Source organism: Erpetoichthys calabaricus, chromosome 9 (assembly GCF_900747795.2).
Source record: "Erpetoichthys calabaricus chromosome 9, fErpCal1.3, whole genome shotgun sequence".
NCBI classification, from domain to species: domain Eukaryota; kingdom Metazoa; phylum Chordata; class Cladistia; order Polypteriformes; family Polypteridae; genus Erpetoichthys; species Erpetoichthys calabaricus.
The window spans coordinates 98,178,370-98,198,454 of record NC_041402.2 but is presented as its reverse complement, the minus strand read 5'-3'; the positions used below and the strand labels follow the sequence as shown (position 1 = coordinate 98,198,454).

At 37.4% G+C, this 20,085-nt stretch overlaps 1 protein-coding gene across 1 annotated transcript; it reads left to right on the top strand.

Annotated features, from left to right (window-relative positions):
• The first annotated feature begins 2,039 nt into the window (after positions 1 to 2,039).
• LOC114657996 (von Willebrand factor A domain-containing protein 1-like) lies at positions 2,040 to 19,878 on the top strand. The gene is made up of 6 exons (XM_028810011.2): positions 2,040 to 2,344; positions 4,433 to 4,984; positions 5,160 to 5,417; positions 5,611 to 5,895; positions 6,003 to 6,320; positions 19,492 to 19,878. Exons 1-6 carry the CDS (start codon positions 2,266 to 2,268, stop codon positions 19,548 to 19,550), a joined length of 1,551 nt encoding a protein of 516 aa, XP_028665844.1. The 5' UTR covers positions 2,040 to 2,265; the 3' UTR covers positions 19,551 to 19,878.
• Positions 19,879 to 20,085: the final 207 nt, after the last annotated feature.

The following is a 20,085-nucleotide window of genomic DNA, read 5'->3' as shown; positions in this document are numbered from 1 at the left end:
TCCGCCACACCCAAATAAGACCCCCATGACCCTGTAGTTATAGTGGGTTGGATAATGGATGGATATATATACTGTATATATATATATACAGAGAAAAAGAGAGATTATTGCAAAATCAAGAAATAACAGCCATTTAGCTAGTTTTTGTGATATACAGTATACATTCCTGGTTTCTTCAACTATATGAGGCAAGATTTTCTTAATTTTTGTGTGTGATTGCAAAAATTCTGCCTTGTTTATTAAATGTTTTTATTAATATTTTAGCATGTTATCTTCAGTTACATAACTGTTTTAGTAAAATATAAAATTAAATAAATTGATAAATTTACATCTGTGAACATCTGAACTGGACTATACAATTGATCTCAGGGTCACCATGAGACCAGAGGCTTGCTTGGTACAATAATTGTGTCTCACATTTAATATTACTGAGATAAACACAACATAAAGCACAGCAACTATACTATAGCTCATATCTCTGACTGCAAACTGTGTTATGATATAAAAACGTATCAATCACTATCAAACTGCATGAAGACCCCATTAAAACAGTCTGTTGTCATGGATGAAGATCACACTGTAAATGTAACTCACAATGTAACTGAAAAAACAGAGCAAATCTTGGTGTGTTGTGGGCTCAGGCACATAGGATTAAGCTCTATAAAGTACCAGAGTTGGCCAAACATATACCTTTTGAATTTAAAATTAATTGAAGAAGAATAATTTAACCAGTGTGTTCTTATTGAAGAAGAAGAAGAAGAAGAAGAAGAAGAAGAAGAAATTTTAGTTTTGGATCTATAGGGAACGAGTAGATGAAAACAGAAATGAAAAATCAGTGCAGGGAATAACTAACATAGACTCAACCATAGAAACCATAGAATACAGCTTTATTTTTTATCGGTTTTCTGGACCCTCTTTCACCAAAAGAATAGTATTTAGTTTAAAGTTACACTATACTCCTGGGTACCTCTTATTTATAAATAAGAAGAATTTCATCTGCCAACTTTTCTGAACTGGCTTTTTAAATTATTAGCGAGTACACAGCTGGATCACCAAAATTAGACTAACACTTAGAGTGTCCTAATAACTCTGGTGATTTTACTGTGAACAAGAGAGTCACAGCTTATTCTTGCAGTTGAAGGTTTAAAGCAGGATCCATCCCTGAATGTGGCTAGTTTAGCACAGAGTACAAAAGCGCACTGTTCTACGCCAAAAGGTAACGGGGTCATTTAAAATCTCAAATTAACCCATGTAGGTCTTCGGTGTAAATAAGGACAGCTAGGTACCCGAGAAAATTCAGACGGAGAAGGAGAGCACAGGTTGTTGTGCAGTCAGTCCGGATCTCGGGCTCTGTGCCAAACACTGCGACGTGCTGCCTGCCTTGAATACAGCAACAGGTCCTCAATGCGCCCACAGAAGGTTGCATTGGCCTTCCTAATACTGTACGACCTTTCTGGTTAGCCCAGTTACGGATGGGAAAAACAAGCGTATTATATAGTTTGCGGAGTTCAAACATTGTCATAGATGCCTGCATTATGTGTGATGTCGCCGTCAAACAGCTTAATGCTTCAGGTTCACTGCTCAAGTAGTACAATACCATCTAACTAATACCGCCATTAAAAACACAGTACAGTAGGCTACACCAATTGTTAAAATATGTTAGAGCTGAAAGTAACAAATGGCTTGCAATCGCTGCTGTCGCTTTTTCCTTTCGTCTCGTCTTCAACATTTATACTTTATTTAGTCGTTTTTTCAGGGACTGCTTACACTAATTCAATCTTTAAAACTCGTGTTCTTAAGATTAAGTACCCAGATAAAACTTTGTGCCAAAAGTAAATGCTTTGGAGACCGGTAAGCGATACTATTTATCTTATGTGGAGGCTTTTACGTCTAAATATTTGCATTCTTCAGTGCTAAAATTAACTTTTATGATATGAAATGAACTGTAAAGTGACAAAACAATTTCCCCTTTCAATCCTCTATTAAGTAGGCAGAGGGAGGAGAAAGGGAGGAGAATCGGAGTGAGGTGCAGTTTATGAAGCGCACCGACTCCTTCTGCAAGCCACCGTAACATAATGCGCACCAGGCTTGTTTCTAGTAAAATCAGATAAATGCATCGGCAAGCCGCGTGTCGTCTGTGCAGAAACTTTCGAAAAAGAAAAATGATGTGTGGTAAAGGATCTTCAGCTAACGATAAATAAAGTTATTATAGACTTGGCGCGACAACTGAGTAAGAGTGACTGACAGGAGTTGTACAGCGGAAGAATGTGGGTGAAGGTCTTCGTCCTTCTCAGCATTGCTACCTGGGATTTGGCCTCAACGGAGGTAACAGTAGACCGCACGGGTGAGTGCCTCGCTTGATGTTTAAGGGTCCATCCAGTAAAAGTGCATTTGTGCTTTCGTAAGATAGATAGATAGATAGATAGTAGATGATAGATAGATAGATAGATAGATAGATAGATAGATAGATAGATAGATAGATAGATAGATAGATAGATAGATAGATAGATAGATAGATAGATAGATAGATAGATAGATAGATAGATAGATAGATAGAACTCTGCCGCTTGACTTTCCACTTCAGCAGTAGCCCTGTGTAAATTCATTACGCAGACTGAATTAGTTGAGTCACTGAGGAGTCTTGGCTAGACAGCATAAGTTTTTGAGACTTCTAAAACCTGGCTTCTGACCATTGCGCAGTTCGTTTCCAAAACAGCATTTTTCCCAGGAAGCTGTATAATAAATTCCACTACAGGAATCATTTGTATAATTTACGTCTCTGTGAATTCTTACATACTGTATTCACTCTGGAAATGAAATAATGTATGTTGCTAATGTATCAGGATGGTGTATACTTTATAGCAGACCTAATGAAAGACTGAATTTTTTTAGACTTAGTTAACTATTATTAGTAGAACAACAAATTTACTTTTTTTTTTAAAGAAAGATATGATAATGGAAGGGGAAGAGCTCTGCTTCATGTATCCAGTGTCCTGGGTATAAGTCCTGTGCTTGGGCATATCCCTGTATCCTTGCAGATTTTCCTCCAGGTACTCTAGGTTTCCTCCCACATCACCCAAAATGCACAGGTTAAATTAATTGGCAGTTCCAAAGAGTTTCTCATGTGAGAATGGGCTGGTGGTGCTGTGTTATACGGCTGATTTTTGCCTTACACCCAGTGGTACCTGGATGTCCCCATTCGCTTGAATTGGATTACGTGAGTTTGAATATGTTATATGATTGTATTATTTAAAATTTTATGTGAAGCCTGATCCTTCTGTCTCACGCACAGGCCCTTATGATCATAGTAAAAATTATTTTCTTAAAAAGGAAAAAAAAATTAGTATTCAGAATGTGCTTAGTGAACTCTGGCCATATGGCGTGCAGATTAGTTTTAGGCTTGCCACTTCCCTTGAAGACATCAAGGCCCAAAACTGGCAAAGTTCATCAAACATCAAGAATAGACTTACTGCAATCACAAGAGTATGTTATTACTGTACATTTAATTGATATGACATGGCATACAAGGTATGGCTAAACAGATTGTGAAATTATATGCTTAAAAGTATTGCGAGAAAGGAAGAAGCCAATAAAGGATAATAAATGTGTCTGAACTTGCTGATCATGCAGTGTGGCACACTTAAGTGAATATTGCTGTTCACTCCAAATTTATTTCACCTGTTAACTGATAGGCCATCTGAAATACATTTCAACGAGCCCCTCAGTTTTTTTTGTCTCCAACACATAGCCCTAAGCAAGCCCAGATGTGCTGTCTTTATAGGAATGTAAAAACAGTTGGCAATGTGACAGATTGCACTACTAAAAAGTAATGCTGAAGGTCCAAAGACCTCAGAAGGAGAGTAAGTAATTTCTTCATTGTATTCTGTAAAAGTGCCATGTAGATGAGCCTTAAGCAATGATAAGTATGTTTTAATTAAAATTTAGAATGAGAAACAAATTTGGAGAAAACATCAGCGAAAAGGTAATGCCATAAATGAAGAAATTAATGTTGCAATAGATTGAAGCAACAGTTTACATTTGGCTAAAGTGCTGGATTACAGTAGTACTGCCTTATGATATCAGCAGCGTCACCAGCTGGACCCAAAATGGTAACTTTCCCAGATGGTTACTATAGTAACAATACTTTCCAGTAGCAATCAGAGTGCAATGCCCTTTTACAGCCAACAGGAAATTCCATCGGCACTTTGCCAGAGTTGCTGAGTTTTATTGGCAGAATATATAAAAGGAAGCATAAAGGAAATAGTCCAGATTGATTTGATGTCAACTTTTGAACCTGTTATCCCTCATTTATTTCAGAAACCTGCTTATCTGAAAGGTAGGTTTATGCTTGAGTATTTTCTTAAGTGGTCTAGTTGCATCTTAATGATTCACAATGGTAATTTGTTTTTCTTCTTTATCATCTGTTGCACAGGTTACTGCAAGTCATCAGAGGCAAGCACTGATCTCATCTTTCTTTTGGACAGCTCAAGTAGCATCACACCCTGGGAGTTCACCAGTTTTCTTTCAGTTTTCAAAAATTTAGTTTCTGTCTTGAATGTTGGTCCCAACCATGTCCAGATTGCCCTTGTGTCAGTTAGTGATCTGCCTGTTTTGGAGTTTTCATTTCAACAACATACCACAGTCCAGGAAATATTAAGCTCCTTGAGTAATGTGGAGCAAAGAATGGGCAGCACCAATTCTGGGCTTGCCCTGAAGTGGGTATACGAGATTGGCTTTACTAAGGAGCATGGGTCTCGAGATGCAGTCCAGAAGACTGTAGTTTGGGTAACAGATGGCTTATCTACTGATGATGTTGCCTGGCCTGCTAAGGTGTTAAGGGATGCTGGGATATTAGTTCTAGTGGTGTCCACAGGAAGATCAAGTCATGGTATCCAAAATGTGGCCACCAGTGAGAGAGCTATGTTCTTTGTGGATACAGACAAGTTGCTGGATCTTGTCGTGGACTTATGTGTGGCTGTAGTGGGTGAGTGTTATGTTGTTACAACCATATAAAGACACTGTTTGGGTTAACGGGTGCATTTAAAAAGTGGTGACATTTACATCTGATTTTGAATTATGGAACATTTGGTTTTGTATTCTTGCTTAATATTTGCTTCACAATAAGCCTATTTTGATTATGAGCATTTCTTTCACATTAGGTTCTGCCCCTCTACCTGGACCCAATATGCGTAATGAGATTCCTGATATAGCCGCTGCATCCTGGCAGCAGTCTGGCTCCCCTTTCAAGAAGCAAAATTCACTGGATATTCTCTTCAATAGAGTTCAGAGTGATATTGGGGCTTCTAGTCAAATGAATGAAAGTCATAATATGACCAGACAGTCTGTGAATATTTCTGTTCTGACATCAGTGAACACATCAAAAAGTCCCATAGACACTTCAACTAGTCATCTGCCAGGTAATTTTATTATGAGGCTGTGTGTCAATCTGTACATGTGGTGTATATATGTATGTATATATATATATATATATATATATATATATATATATATATATATATACAGTATATATGTTGTTTCTACTTTCATTGCCAGGTAATGTGAAAAACAATTTCAAGTGCTCAATTTAGTTATTTCCTTCATTTTATTTAGTTTCTCCACGGACATCATTGGTCTCAGAGTCTGGTTCTCAAACCCTTTACCTCTCCATACCTCCATCTTTCCATTCTCGCTATCCCTACCAGACACTGTTTCATGGCATGCCTGGTAGGACTATAGGCTCAAAAGGTGGAGTGGCTTCGCTTGAGGTGAAAGCTGAAGGAAAGGAAGCTAGAGTTGTCCAAGTGAAAGCAAACTCATCATCCCTCATCTCCACAACTTCTCATTTTAAGCAGGGTGCCAAGAAACCTTATTCACTGAAATCAAGAACGTTTAAAGGTAAACAGAGGTGCTCCATCTCTCATATTTTTATTGTAATCATTGTTCCTTTCTCATCTCTGAGCATCTCTCTCTGCTTTTCTTCCAATACATGATATACACTTCAGACGTAGATGCAAGGGATCAACACTTTACTTCTGTTGCAAAACGATATCCGCCACCTCAGCACCTTATGCTGACTGATGTTACATTCAACAGAATAGCAGCATCCTGGGCAGAACCTGAAGATGGACAAGCAGTAAGGAGCTACAAAGTGCGTCATATAGTTGCTGGCATGCCAGAAACAATTCACACTGTGCCGAGTCATGTGAAGATTGTCTTCTTCAAAGATTTAAGGCCCCGGTCCGACCACTTGATATGTGTAGCAGCTGTTTACAAGCGAGGAAAAAGTGCCGAAGTATGCAAAAAGCAGAGAACACATGCAGGTAAGGTCATTAGAAATTTGTTTCTATTCCAATAAAAAATGTGTAGTCCTCAAGATTAGTGTATTAATTTTTCAAATAATTAGCATTATTTAAAATAGTCTAGATGTGAAGGAGATATATGGTTTGCTGAACCTCCTATTTCTACATGGAACATCTAATGTCAGTTAAATGAGTTCTTCATGAGTTGAACACAGCATATTTCCAAATATAAGTATTCTCCAGTTCTATTAATGTACTGAGAACTTGACTAGAAATTCATTCTAGATGTAACTTCCTTACACATCTTAATTGTTTTATGAGATATAGATCTCGAGATATAAATGATGCAGTTCAATAGTTCAAAGATCTAGTAAAGAATGAATAGTATTGATATACAGGCCACATCTTTCTCTACTGAAACACAGGCTGTTCTTTAGTGCTGTTATCCATACAATTGACCAGAAAGGCAACTGCAGATGCAGAATTATGGATGTTGATTTCTGATATCAGTTTATACCATAAATAGGTTATTCTCTGTACAATAGGTACTTATTGTAGTTTTAAAAAGTTATGGGTTTCTAAAAGAGAACAGACAAAAATGTACAAAAAGAATTGGGGATCTGGAACAGACTTCCAGTATATTGCCATCCGGTAATGAAAACAAAAATGGAAATGTGAAATACTTTGTCTGGTAACACTTGTGTGTTGTCTTCAGATGTTAATTTCATCTGACAGCCATGGGCTGGTTCTTTGGGCTATATAATCCCCAGTAGGGGTCGAGTCCAAAGATGCAGACTAAGAGAAATTTTTGCAAGTCATTGTGCTTCCAACTGTAACATCAAAAGACAAACGTGTGAGCTGCAATGTAAGCTATAAATCCTTTCCTGGAGTTCTCTTCACAAAAGTACTTGTAAGACTTGTGTTAGTGTTCCACACATAACAGAGTGTAAATTCTTCATCCTCTTAAATAGTCCAGAATTGAAAAGTGTTCTGTAATAATTTCTTTCCTTATTGTAATCTGTGAGAGGCAATTGTAATCTTCAGCCATTTTGACAATGATGAAGCCTAGCCACATGGACATCATAGGCTTTCCTGTCATTTTATTTGTTTCATTATTAGCTCTGTTTTTCTGTCACTAATTAAGGAGAAATGGAAGTCTACATTTCCTAATGGAGATAGTCAAGATTCCATTAAACTACCTGCATCCTTTGAGATCACAGCAACCTATAACTAACACTTATGAAACAGGAATTATCTTTAAATTTCTCGTTGCTCATATTCTAGAATTCACTTGCTGTCCTATCATGCACACTGCTTCTATTTCAAACATCTATCATAATTCCTTCAGCATTTCATATCAATGAAATGTTGGACGGTAAATAGTAGTTGCTAGGTTGAAATTTGTTTTTCCATTGAGTAAAGAACATTAATGTTCATATAGTATATTGAAAAGATAGGGGAATGAACAAGACTGGTTCCTAAGAATTCTTTATTAACTTAGCTAAAACTGTCATTGTTTCATTTTCCATAATCAGCAAAACAAAGAGGCTCTGTGCTGATGTTTCCGTCTTTATTGTATCTTGCATCTTGCAAATAATGTAATTTCACTGGTCTTTATTAACAAATGAAACTTATGGCCATTATTTTTCATTATAATATTTTATGATACATAGGTATGAGTTAACCAATGCTAATCATGCTTTTCTTCTTAAATATATTTTCCATTACATCCAGAATGCATGAACAAATACACAAACACAAAACCTTTAGAAATTAATTTGGTATAATGCCCACCAAGTAAAGCAGAGCTCCATTGCTTCACTATGACCAATAGTAACTAAGCAGAACCATTTTAAGTTTGTTTAGTGTTTTATTTCTTCAAAGTTTCTTCAAAGAATTACCTATGAATGATCCTCACTCACTTTGTTTCTGCTATGCTTCTGCAACCCTCTCTAACAGAAATTCTTTCAATTGAAGTCATATTGTGGTCACTGATTGGCTTCAGCTCATTTCATCATGCAGGCACCAACAACATCAACAATAACATTATTATTTCTAAACTACATTTTTATACACTGGATGTAGCTCAAATAACTTTACAAGTTGTCAAACAAAAAGTTTCAAGAAAAAAAACATTAAAAATCCATAAGAATAAGAATGAATGAACAACACATAAAATGTAATAGATGAAAAGAAATCAATGCACACTTAAATACCATATAGTAGATATATAACACTGCACAACAAAGTTTTTGCTTCTTCAACATTGTTGGGTGTTTCTTATAGATTTTTGGGTGCTGATCATGAATATCACATCAAAATTTACCTATTACATACCGTTTCAGAGAAATCTTCAGTTTTGTCATGATTTTTTCTTATATTTGTATCCAAAATTTTCGCTCCTATAAGTGACGTATCAACAACGGTTTGTGCAGCCTGGGCATGTCCAAGAATGGAATCAGGCCAGGTTGGAAGCTTTTCTGTGGAAGTTGACATCCTGGGCATGCCTGGGCAGGTCTGAATGAGCTTGACGCTGTCTCAGCATGCTATAAAGTTAGATTGCATACACAGATCCTGCTCATTTGTTTAATATAGATAGTCAGTGTGTATGTATAGTATCAGTATAGTAAAGTATAGTATCTGTAGTAGCATAACAGTAAGTAAGCTTGATGCTATAGACGTTTTGGTGTCGGGCGATATGTCCCGTCAATGTCATAACAGCCGCGATACATTCTGCTATATCTGTGGCGAATATACACTTGCGCCTCAGAGACGTTGGATGACCGCTCTTGTGAAGGAAGCTTATCATCTGTATTTTGGCTGGAAAATTGGTGATCAAAATAAGGAATGGGCGCCTCACATTTGCCGTGCAACATGTACTGTCAGTCTGAGAGCCTGGCTCAGAGGCACTCGAAAAACGATGCCGTTTGCTGTTCCAATGATATGGCGAGAACAGAAAGACCATGTGACGGACTGTTACTTCTGTTTGAGTAATGTGTCTGGTTTCTCTGCCAGATACAAGAAGTCAATTGAATTTCCTAATCTGCCTTCAGCAATGAGACCCCGTGCCACATGACGACAGTCTTCCAATTCCGAAACCACCAGAGGACTGGACCTTAGACAAACCAGATGAAGAAACTGCAATGCAGGGTACTGACAGTGACATTGACCCCAATTTTGAACCATGTTCATCAGGCGATCCACATCTGATAACACAGTCTGAATTGAATGATTTGGTCAGAGATTTGGGTGTGTCAAAAGCAAAAGCCGAGCTGCTGGGTTCAAGACTGCAGGAATGGTGTTTGCTGTCACCAGGTACGAAAATTTCTGTGTTTCGAGACCGACATCATGATATAACCAACTTTTTTGCACAAGTCGACAGTCTCTGTTTTTGTTGTGACATTAAAGGATTGTTCTCGGCCTTGGGTTGTGATCACAACCCGGAAGAGTGGCGTCTCTTCATTGATTCGTCAATGTTAAACCTGAAAGCTGTTCCGCTACACAATGGCAACATTTATCCTTCAGTACCTGTTGGCTATGCAGCACACATGAAAGAAACGTATGAGAATATGGAACTGTTGCTGAAGCACGTCCAGTATAGCAGGCACAACTGGAATATCTGTGGAGATCTTAAAGTCGTTGCTCTGTTACTAGGACTGCAGCTCGACTATACAAAGTACTGTTGTTTCATCTGTGAATGGGACAGCTATGCCAAAGAGTCGCACTATTCTCGACAGAACTGGCCACTCCGTAAAAAGTTAGTTCCAAGACAGAAAAATGTGGCACATGAATCACTTGTCAACCCGGCAAAGATATTTTTGCCTCCTCTTCACATAAAACTGGGACTCATAAAGAATTTCGTGAAAACACTGAACAAGGTAGGCGAAGGTTTTCGTTATTTAAGATAGATGTTCCCAAGAATAACGGACGCCAAGATCAAAGAAGGCATTTTTGTTGGCCCCCAGATCAGACATGTTATTCATAGAAAAATAGAGAACTTAAATAAAGATTTGTTTTTTTTTAGTATCTAAAGATTAGTACAATGATAAGAACACATGGGTGGGGAGGAAAGGAAAAACGACAGGGGTGAAATACTGGAGGAGAAAACAAAATTTGTAACGCTTTCAAGGCCAAAAGACCATTTAGCCTCCACTGGGTAATCTAATTAACATAAATATACTTTAGTACTCCATTATTATTTTTTAGGCTTTGTCCTTGAGGAGCCCTGCGGTTGGGCTGGTGCCCTGCCCGGGGTTTGTTTCCTGCCTTGCGCCCTGTGTTGGCTGGGATTGGCTCCAGCAGACCCCTGTGACCCTGTGTTAGGATATAGCAGGTTGGACAATGACTGACTGACTGTCCTTGAGGATTTGATGCACTGGGTGCCATGGACAGTTAGAGTATCTGCATTTATTCATCATAAGGTAGTTGCACAGAACTTTGCGCAGGTGGTTGTGGTGCAAAATGAAAAAGGAGAGAAAAGTCAAAATTAAAAATGGTTGCAAATCCATGAAAAATATAATAATTCAATTCATGCATAGTCCTTTAGTTGTAGACCTACAATGAAGCTATGAAAAAGCCAAATTTTAAAGTGGGGTTGTAGGAGTTTTTTAATATGTTCCATGGCATTAGCCTGGCATACCTCTATTGGTCCTGAACACAATTAGTAAGCATTGAGCTACAGCAAGAAAGTATCAGAGAAGCTGGAGAAGACATTTGCTGTGTCAGCATGAAACAATTCTCAGAAAAAGTACAGCTATTAAAAAGCACGAAAAACATTATCTGAACATTAATTTACCACATTCAGACTTTGTGAGTGAGTTAATGTTACTTAATGTAATTCGTGTACAGATAGCACCTCTTTTTGAGCTCCTGTTTTGTGCTAAAAACCATATGCAACTAGGATATCAGTCTGGCTTTGACAGGCAGAAGCAGTTTAAGGCTGGAAGCATATATTCTCAGTGTTCAAAGCAATTTTAAAACTTTATTCCTTAAACAGCACAACATATAGGCTTATAATAAAGAAACTGGCAGAAACAAGCTTTATGCAAAATAGTGCAGAGAAAAATTAAAACTCAAACAAGAGTATAAAAAGGTAGAAAGCAAAGAAAAACACCTGCAGTAGTTTAATTTATATCTTTTATATGCGTACATGTGCACATATGCATTACTTGCATTTAATGTAATCAATGTACAAGTAAAGCATCATTTAGAATTGCTCTAAAATTCAATGAAACTAGGGTATGGACGTAGTTCTAGTTTCTGCCTGTTCCTAGTATTGATGGAAAAGTAGCATTAAAACCTTCGCTGTTGGAAATCAGCAGACAAGATTTGCTGTTAGGCTTAACTTGTTTACTATCCTTTACCACAGAGGCACAGTATGCTTTAAATATCCATAAATTTTAATAATGTATGAATTTATTGAAGGGATGAGCTCTAGCTGATACAACTTTGTTTGCACACACTTTCATTAGTCTCGTAGTGCCTGCTGTTATTAGAAGAAAGCTGCAGGCATACCGTTTCAAGAATTCTTCAGTGAAGATTTGACCAACCAATTTTCACATTTTTTAACACTTGTTTTGACATGTAGCTCTGTGCTACTGGGAGAGCTATTTTGTTAGGTTTGGAGAACATCAGTCTGTGAATATCATCTTTAAGTGTACAGATTTTATAGACAGTCTTTCTGGTTTAAATTGTAAAGGTCATGGTGGATGCTGTTGTCCTTTTGTTAAATACTCTGGGAAATGTTTTTTATTAATTGATAGTTCTCTATTAAAACTGGCAATACACAGTCATCTGGTTTTACATTTTTAGTATTTTAATGCATTAAATGTCAAGGTAATTTATATTTTTATTGATTTATTTGGGTTATTGGGGGTGGTTTTGACTACAATGAAAATGTATACTACACTAAAATCTGATGTGATACAATATCCAGGTTATATGGTATACAGTTTCACAGTGGACTGAAGACATGCAAAGTATTTAATGTTTTTTATCCTACGCTAATTTCTTATACTTCAAATCAGTAAACTGGTAAACACTGATTTACCATGATCTAGAGAAGATTAATATTTCCTGGTTCCAGCACAAGCAACATCACTGTAAGACACACACTTTAATTAAATATAATGTACACCATGATCCCAAGGCACATTTTTTGAGGAAAGAGGATAAATTATGTAAGTGCTGCTCAGTAAGTGCCAACTGAAATAACATGTCCTCACTCTTTACATTACAGTATAAACTATCTCATGGCTATATTAAGTACACCAGGGGTGTCCAACTCCGACCCTGGTGGGCTGAGTGTCTGCAGGTTTTCTTTCCTGCCACTTTGTTAATCAGTAACCAATTTCTGCTGTTAATTGCCTTCTATTCCCTTCATTTTAATTGCCTTGTTTATTGTTTTTCATTAAATGGCGGCAAAACAAAAACAAGATGAGAAGTGAGCCAACAGATGACCAGCTAATCTGGGGATCTCGAACTCCCACCGATTTTATGCCAGCCATTTTCTTAATTAGAAGCTGATTCTTCTTGTTAATTTAGCTTGTTATTTAATTCCATGTCTGGTTAGTGTTCTCATTCGCCAACAGCAGAAAGCACCATCAAAATGTTTTGTGGACCTGAGCAGATCAACATTACTGATACCTTCACCTTTTGTTATTTTATGATATTAATTATTATTATTATTATTATTATTATTATTATTATTTTGATGTACACAGATTGGGTGTTCGTGTATTGGTTCATTTTGTATTTCATTATTGTTTGGCTTATAATTAAGGAATAAAAGAAACAATTACAGGGCTAAAATAGCATGTTGATTAAAATGAAGGGAAGAAAGTTAATAGGCAGCAAAAATAGGTCACTAATTAAGAAAATGGTTAGAATGAAAACTTGTAGCCACTGCGGTCCTCCAGGATTGGAGTTGGACACTCATGATGTACACATTATTACTAATATTATAAAGCCCACACATTATCATCCTGCAGCTAAAAGGTGTTTGGACTAATCAGTCACCCAGGAGCCTCCCCTAAGTGATATAAACATAGCCTGGGATTAGAAAGGGAACTGCAGTATATATACACCCAGAAGATCAGAGCCATGGGGTGTATAACAAGGGTCATGCTGTGGTGTTCAGCTTTTACAGTGCACAATGAACTGGGCTGATTGTGCCATAAATAGCAAGGATGGAGCTGAACATATATCATGCTGGAAGAGTTGGTTAGTGTTAAAATGTATGTCATAAAGTTAGGATTACAGTCTGAAAAGTCACATTTCTTTCTGTGTATTCTGAGACAGGATATAAAATCTTTAAGGAATTGTCACAAAGTTTTAAGGTAAGATGGTAATTTAAGGTAAAGAATATAAAAGTTTTGAAGTAAGGTAGTATTTCCAGTAGGAGACACCACCAAGCATCAAACCCAGATCCAATAATACACAAAACAGTCATGGATTTAAATAATGGATTCTTTAATCTAACATAGCAAAATAATGAAATACAAATAATACATTTTTCTTCTCCCTTTCCATCATTTCCAGTTGAGTGATGCCTGTTGCCTCCTCACTCTGACTCAAACTAAATGAGGCAGTAGGCTGTCTCTTAATGTTGACCCAGGATCTGCATCCTATTTACTGTGTCAGTCTTCAGAAACACTTCTAGTTCATAGATGAACCAGGGCAGTCCTCCCCTGGCAGTGACCTCTGGCAGTTCCCAAAGACCCTGACAGGGCTGCAGCTCCAACTTCCGTGCCACCCTGTGAGTGTCCTAAAATGGTCCAGCCATGGGGAACACTGTCACCTGTTGTGTGGGGGAATGAGTTGCTCCCGGTGGGCTTGTTCATCTGCGAATTCCATTATGGCCTCCTGCATGGGCATGAATCCTTCCTTTAACCAGCTAGATGCCTGTTGTTCCTTCCTGGTATCTACAGCAGTTATACTCTTTAATCATGACACTTTGTTAATTAGCCCATGCAACTACGGATTTCATTGTCTCTGTACATATGACAATAATAATTCTATGAACCTACTGCATTAATGTTTAAAAGCATACTGGATTGTCATCTGGCATCATGTCAATAGATGAATGGCTGTCTTTATCTGAAGTTTAGGATATTCTAGCGACCCATCCAACTAATGCTCCTGCCTTACAGTAGCTGTAGCTATTTTTAGTGAGCTTTAAATAAAAATGACTCAGTGGAAATAAATACCTGGAATATTAGTTTTCTGTTTAGTTTGCTAAATCTGATTAATTTACATGACCACTAATTTCTTTTCTAATTGTGCAAACAATTGTTGCATTAAAGTGGGCAAATTTAAAAGGAACATGTGCATTTAGATTTGGTCCATTTTGCAATCAACCTCAGATTAGTGGACTACTGTGAGGTAATTAGATACACATTTGCAAAAGCAGCTTGGGTTGGAATTTTGTTTATTTATGAGACTGCAAACTGCTGCATTAAGCTGGGAACATGATTTTGTGAGCTTCATTTGGAGAAACTTTAGCTTTAAACTAATCATAAAACCAAGAAAAAAGGGAAAAAGGCAGTATAATTTGACTTTTGATCTCTGAAAAAAAAAAGAAAAAAATCCCATAGGACATTTCTAACAGTAAGATGTGGAGACAAACTGACCTCACTACAGGAGCTGTAGAAGAGGCACAGAAAAGATACACATTGAATTTATGCACAGCTTATCACCACCTTGAACTGGATTAGGTGGAGTTAGGAAATTGATGGATGGATGGGTGGAGTTTGTCATGTCAAGCAGTGTAGGACATCATTAAACTGCATAGCTATTAAAAAGAAAACACTAGACAGTACTGCGGTGAGTTGGCGCCCTGCCCAGGATTGGTTCCTGCCTTGCGCCCTATGTTGGCTGGGATTGGCTCCAGCAGACCCCCGTGACCCTGTGCTCGGATTCAGCGGGTTGGAAAATGGATGGATGGACACTAGACAGTATGCCTGTGTGGTGGCAGAGAAATAGATCACACTTTCTGTAAGTTAATGCATGCACTTTCTATGTTAGAAAGATTGGTGTGACCATTTTACTTCTGCTGTGGGTGTGACCAAATTTCTGATTAGGGGAAAGAAAAAAACAATTGAAATATGAATAAAATTGAGATAATCTCTCCATAAAAAGTCTCTATAAATACAATACCTTATTCTCTTCCTCAGTATGCAATGCCTAAATGTATGGAGGCTAAACAGTTTTGACAGTAGCATAGCCTGTAGCATAGCTGTGAAAAATCAAGAGAAATATGTACAGTGCATCCGGAAAGTACTCACAGCGCATCACTTTTTCCACATTTTGTTATGTTACAGCCTTATTCCAAAATGGATTAAATTCATTTTTTTCCTCAGAATTCTACACACAACACCCCATAATGACAATGTGAAAAAAGTTTACTTGAGATTTTTGCAAATTTATTAAAAATAAAAATATTGAGAAAGCACATGTACATAAGTATTCACAGCCTTTGCCATGAAGCTCAAAATTGAGCTCAGGTGCATCCTGTTTCCCCTGATCATCCTTGAGATGTTTCTGCAGCTTAATTGGAGACCACCTGTGGTATATTCAGTTGGTTGGACATGATTTGGAAAGGCACACACCTGTCTATATAAGGTACCACAGTTGACAGATCATGTCAGAGCACAAACCAAGCATGAAGTCAAAGGAATTGTCTGTAGACAGGATTGTCTCAAGGCACAAATCTGGGGAAGGTTACAGAAAAATTTCTGCTGCTTTGAAGGTCCCAATGAGCACAGTGGCCTCCATCATCTGTAAGTGGAAGAAGTTCGAAACCACCAGGACTCTTCCTAGAGCTGGCCGCCATCTAAACTGAGCGATCGGGGGAGAAGGGGCCTTAGTCAGGGAGGTGACCAAGAACCCGATGGTCACTCTGTCAGAGCTCCAGAGGTTCTCTGTGGAGAGAGGAGAACCTTCCAGAAGGACAACCATCTCTGCAGCAATCCACCAATCAGGCCTGTATGGTAGAGTGACCAGACGGAAGCCACTCCTTAGTAAAAGGCACATGGCAGCCCGCCTATAGTTTGCCAAAATGCACCTGAAGGACTCTCAGACCATGAGAAAGAAAATTCTCTGGTCTGATGAGACAAAGATTGAGCTCTTTAGTGTGAATGCCAGGTGTCACGTTTGGAGGAAACCTGGCACCATCCCTACAGTGAAGCATGGTGGTGGCAGCATCATGCTGTGGAGATGTTTTTCATCGGCAGGAACTGGGAGACTAGTCAGGATAAAGGGAAAGATGACTGCAGCAATGTACAGAGACATCCTGGATGAAAACCTGCTCCAGAGCGCTCTTGACCTCAGACTGGGGCGACAGTTCGTCTTTCAGCAGGACAACGACCCTAAGCACACAGCCAAGATATCAAAGGAGTGGCTTCAGGACAACTCTGTGAATGTCCTTGAGTGGCCCAGCCAGAGCCCAGACTTGAATCCGATTGAACATCTCTGGAGAGATCTTAAAATGGCTGTGCACCAACGCTTCCCATTCATCCTGATAAAGCTTGAGAGGTGCTGCAAAGAGGAATGGGCGAAACTGGCCAAGGATAGGTGTGCCAAGCTTGTGGCATCATATTCAAAAAGACTTGAGGCTGTAATTGCTGCCAAAGGTGCATCGACAAAGTATTGAGCAAAGGCTGTGAATACTTATGTACATGTGATTTCTCAGTTTTTTTTATTTTTAATAAATTTGCAAAAACCTCAAGTAAACTTTTTTCACGTTGTCATTATGGAGTGTTGTGTGTAGAATTCTGAGGAAAAAAAATGAATTTAATCCATTTTGGAATAAGGCTGTAACATAACAAAAGGTGGATAAAGTGATGCGCTGTGAATACTTTCCGGATGCACTGTACAAGGGTATTTACAACAGAAGAGTACAGAAGTTATTAATTTTTTGGAATTACCAAAAAAAAAGCTTACCCTTGGAGTAAGCAGTTTGTCTTCAAATAATGTGTTGAAGGAGTGAACTAAATGTTTCAAATGATCTAAAGAGCAGAGAGGAGCAAATATTCTAGGTGAAAATCAGGCAATTTTAAAAATAGGGTAAACCTCAATATTGAAACAGCAACACTGATGTACAGTCATAGCCACACGTTTTATTGAATGCTTATTGCTTCTCAAGGCGTTATTTTTTCTGCAAAGTATTTTTTCCTTCTTCTTGTAAAATCCTTCTTCTGTTAAATAAGACGACTGCCCGACACCTTGAGACAGTGCTTTCATGCTGGCACATCTCAATGACAAATGCATCTTAACAACAAGAACGAGAAATCATACAGTTCTGAATATGTCATCAATATAAGCAAAACAAAAGAAAAGATAAACATTGTGTAAGAAATAAGCATAACAGAGTGAAATAGTGGCAAGTCATTTTTTCTTTGTGACATATTTGACATTCAGACGCACTCAACAACTGCTGTTACACAATATGGCAAAATTCTGGCAAACAGCTGTAGTAGGCATTTGGTAGCTGTTATAAGAGCTAAAGTAGGTATAAACAGAAACAAAATATAAAATTGGTGAAATCACAAAATTCATTGGATACTACATGATTCTCTGTAGTGCCATAACTATTTCTTAAGCACTGGTAAAGCATATTTTTCAAGCATTAAAAAATCAACCACTGGCAATATGCAAATATTTTTACTGTAATAATTATTTAAAAAAATATCTCATGTACTCCTTAAATATAATCCTTAGCTCTATTTAAGGTGCTTGAGTTATTAATTTTAAACTTTCCACTAGAGCCAGGACCTGAAATACTACAATTTCCAGAACCCACTGTATTTATAAAAGAACTCTAAATTTGGCACCAATGTGCAGGGCCTGAGAGGACAGAAAGATATGGAAGAAGATGATCTGCTGTGGCAGTCCCTAATGGGAGCAGCCGAAAGAAGAAGAAGAAGTGTTTTTTGATGCCATTTTGAACATTAGCTCAGGTGATTTTCTGAATTCCGGATTTTCCTTTTTTTTGTGAGAATATGCTTGTCCAGAAGTGAATACAATTGTAAAATCATTCATTACATTTATTGCATCTGTTACATCACAGTCCTAAACAGAGTTTGAATTCCTGTAAGCTCTAGAAAGCTTTCCAACATGGATATGAACCATGAACAAATTTTAAGATTGCCAAGTAGTGTTGTATAAATCACCATGGAGGAAGGTGTAGAAATGGAAATTGACAATAAATGGGCCCATGATCTGTGAGAGAGAGAGAGAGAGAGAGACCTCAGCACCACAGGAATAAGATTTCAATGGTTTCATTATTTTATAATCACTACTACATTGGCAGGGAGTGAAATCAGTGTGAATGAAACAGTAATTATTTTTCCACAGGACTGTGCAAGCAGAAGTAGTAGAATTAATTCAAATCTGATTCAACTTTGCATGGTTAGCTATTAAAAATAGATGCTACATCACCACAACAATCAGACGAATATTGTTATCACTCTTTGAACCTTTCTTCTAATTAGCAACTAAACTCTGTTGGTCCTAGTCATGACTATTTTTTGATACCAATAAGAAATATAAGTAAAAGAGTGCTTCGGTGAAGCTTCGGAATGAGGCAGGTCCTCTGCAAAATGTTATTTTTAGTTATTTGTATATAATTGGTTGACACATTCCTGGAAGATAACTTATTAGACTGGGATACAGTTATATTATTTACATACATATTTTACAAACTGGGCTCAAATTAGTTAAGTGCCTACTTAGATGTAACAAAATGAATCAAAGGAAAAAGCTGAACTGCCGAGATTGTGATTTAAAATCCACCACTTAAGCCATGACACCATATTGCCTCTCCATTTTAATTTGTCTCCTGACCTAATTACCACCTTAACCACTTTTGTGCTCTCTCTATAGCCTAGCTCATTCATATTGATTAGATTAAAATGTGAATTACTGGTATTGCTCGCTCAAATTAACTGTTCCATTTAAAGATTAACCCATTAAAGGTATAAGACACTCAGCTATATTAAAAGCTTTTATAAAGATTACACAATTTTGTCTAAGAAATATTATATTGCAGTTTTAATCATATTAGAACGTTTTAAAAAAGAAAGATTATCATCACAATCAGAAATCTTTATTTAGGATGTGAAAAGGAGAGTGGACTAATATTTTTGTGCCTTTTATTTTTACATTTTTCTTTTTTTATTCTTCCTTTTCTTAGCTCCCACCCCTCAATGGATTCACAGCCGCTGCAGAATATTCTGGTATACTCCCTGCTGAGATTTTCCTAGTCTAAAAGCCTGAATCTTTGTAAGAATGTAAAAATAGATGTGGAAGAGGCTGCTACCTATGGAACATCAAATGTGAATTCCTTTTCAAGTCACCGAAGTATGTTCCAGTTCAGTTTTTGAAGACACTGCACTGTCAGTACAATGCAAACTTCTGGCTCCATCTGCTTCATTATTTATAAGTAAATTTTGACAATGATGGAGCTGAAATAACTAAAAGAGTACAACTGGACGCCTATCAAGCCTTGACATGCAGATATAGCGTTCATACATATATCACTTTTTAAACTGCAGGCACTGTCTTCTGCATAAAAGAAAAACACTTCAGCAAACTGAAACTTCAGTGACATTTCTTCACTTGCAAATAATAGGATTCTGTAACTAAAATAGCTCTTGGGCACTGAAGGAAGATAAATATTTTTAGTAATTAACAAGAATTTTAAGACTTTCAAAGAAATCTATATTTTAAAATGATAAGCTCAATTTATTACCCTTAAGAATGATATTAAGCTTTGCTTGTTTTATTT

Excerpts from the sequence above, each read along its gene's own strand:
- LOC114657996 (XM_028810011.2), top strand. The coding sequence starts at position 2,266 with ATGTGGGTGAAGGTCTTCGTCCTTCTCAGCATTGCTACCTGGGATTTG. Across the intron at positions 5,418-5,610 it reads TTCAACTAGTCATCTGCCAG|TTTCTCCACGGACATCATTG; the intron begins GTAATTTTATTA and ends CATTTTATTTAG. Across the intron at positions 6,321-19,491 it reads AAAGCAGAGAACACATGCAG|CTCCCACCCCTCAATGGATT; the intron begins GTAAGGTCATTA and ends TCCTTTTCTTAG.